Source organism: Poecilia reticulata, linkage group LG13, assembly GCF_000633615.1.
Source record: "Poecilia reticulata strain Guanapo linkage group LG13, Guppy_female_1.0+MT, whole genome shotgun sequence".
NCBI lineage: Eukaryota > Metazoa > Chordata > Actinopteri > Cyprinodontiformes > Poeciliidae > Poecilia > Poecilia reticulata.
In genome coordinates, this window is record NC_024343.1 from 5,190,819 (window position 1) to 5,193,167 (window position 2,349).

At 39.3% G+C, this 2,349-nt stretch overlaps 1 protein-coding gene across 1 annotated transcript in view; it reads left to right on the forward strand.

The window, feature by feature from the left end:
* LOC103474276 (extracellular calcium-sensing receptor-like) overlaps positions 1–2,349 on the forward strand; it is a 14,650-nt gene that overhangs the window by 3,411 nt on the left and 8,890 nt on the right. The window contains exons 6-8 of the mRNA XM_017308113.1: positions 1,231–1,424; positions 1,749–2,043; positions 2,145–2,336. Coding sequence (XP_017163602.1) covers positions 1,231–1,424; positions 1,749–2,043; positions 2,145–2,336 — 681 coding nt within the window. The remainder of the gene's footprint in view (positions 1–1,230; positions 1,425–1,748; positions 2,044–2,144; positions 2,337–2,349) is intronic.

The window sequence follows — 2,349 nt, forward strand, 5'->3', positions numbered from 1 at the left end:
TTCAGCATGTTGATATTCTGTGCCGTCTGGATCACCTTCATCCCAGCTTATGTCAGCTCTCCTGGAAAATTTACTGTGGCTGTGGAGATATTTGCCATTCTGGCCTCCAGTTTTGGACTGATACTGTGTATATTTGCTCCAAAGTGTTTCATCATTTTGTTTCAACCAGAAAAGAACACCAAGAAACATTTAATGAATAAAAATTCAAATGTGGGTTTGTAAATTAGCTATGAATAAAAAATAACATCTGGCCAAAAATGGCCTCTAAGAAAGAGTTTCAATTTGAAAAGCATTGATATGAAGCATTGAACTGTGACAATAAAACCAAGTGTCAAGAAATATGTAAGGGGACAAATACTTTTCAACAAGGCTGAACTCATCAAGTCTTGATAGAGTCAAATATGTTAGACCATATATTGTCAGTTATCATATTTATCTTTATTTGTAAGTAGTTGTTTTCATTGTCAGGTCCTGGTTTTTTATTGGATATGTTTGTGTGAAGCAAAGAAAAAATAAAATAAAAACTACACATTTAAAACTAATTAAACTTTTCTCTGTTGAGTCACTTCATTAAAACTTCACACAGGTTATTAATATTTGTGTGGATGGTTCTAGATATTCAGATGTAGAGAGACAAACTTAGTACGTCTTGCTCAAGTAAAAGTAAAAATAGATGTAAAAATAAATGTCTAAGAAAATACACAAAAATTAAAAGGTATTTGGTAAAAGACCTACTCAGGTACTGAGTAACTGATTGAAACATCAGTCATTTAATATTTAAAAATGATGTCAGCAGAAGGACAAAAATATAAAGTTACTTAAAAATGTTTGTTTTCTTTAAGACTGAAATGAAAATAATCTATATAAATAACATAATTGCACAACAATTTTTTTCCAAATCAATTTCTTTCACCTTAATGGTCATAAAGGTAAAACTCATAGGAGGTAGCATACATTTGAACAGGGTAAAGTACTTTCAGTGGCAGAATATATATTCTAAATTATATCCAGTGGTTTCAAGGGAAATGTTACAAAGAGACAAAATAAGCAGGATACAGATGTGAATGGGGAAGTAAACACACGAAGGCCGCCCAATTAAAAGACGTGTTGTGGAGCCGCTGTGGGACGGCATCGAAAGAGGGTATATAGAAAAGACAGAACACACTTTCCTGCACGTGAGGGATGGGGATCCTAGCTCTGTTTACTGTTCTGGGTCTGGGTCTGTTGGAGGTGAAGTCAATACTGGCTGAGACAAATTCAGCTGGACTTCCAGATAAATGCAGCCTGCAGGGTACTGCTCGTTTACCTGCATTCTCCATGGAGGGGGACTACGTTATCGGCGGCGTTTTCTCCATCCACAACAGCATGAACACGGTGGAGAATAACTACACCACAGCACCCGAGTCTCCCAGCTGCTCAGGGAGGTTAGTGTGTGAGACCAAGCGGATTCTTGGTGAACTAAAATGCTGAAAATGTTTCAGTGCTTTTAGAAAATGTGAAATAAATTCCTTTTTTTAAGATATTGACTTTTACATAAGAATCAAATAAGATTTAACTGTTGTATTTAAAGCATTGCTGATCAATTGTAACTTCTCAGAGTGGGCATTAGAAGTAGCTGAATTGTTGTGTGTTTGCATTGTGTAAATTGTGTTGAGGGACTTTAAATTCAGTTGGTCAGTCTTTTCCTGTGTATTTTCTTAGGTTTTGTAGTCATGTGGGCGCTTGTTGAGCATTGTTTTTCTGTGCAGAATAGACCCCCGTGAAGTGCGCTTCGCTCGTGCGATGATCTTCGCCATCGAAGAAATAAATAACAGCACAGAGTTTCTCCCGGACGTCAGGCTCGGATACCAGATCCATGACTCGTGCGCCTCTGTGCCTGTGGCTGTGCATGCAGCATTTCAGCTGTCAAATGGCCAGGATCCTGTGTTTTATGGGGGTGAAAACTGCTCTCAGTCTGGAGTGGTGATGGCTGTTGTGGCTGAGTCCGGGTCCACGCCATCCATCAGCATATCACGCATTATTGGGTCTTTTCACATTCCACAGGTAAACTGTTTGACTTTCAGACACAAGCAATAAGTTTGTGCTGCTGTATTTGTTACATCTGAGAGCTTGGATGGCTTTTTGTTTTGTTTGTTTTGCTTTAGGTGAGCCACTACGCCACGTGTGCCTGCCTGTCGGATAAGAAACAGTATCCAACATTTTTCAGAACCATTCCCAGTGACCAGTTTCAAGCTGATGCTCTGGCCAAGCTGGTGAAACACTTTGGCTGGACTTGGATCGGAGCCGTCCGGTCGGACTCGGATTATGGAAATAACGGCATGGCGGCCTTTCTAGAAGTCGCACTCCAAG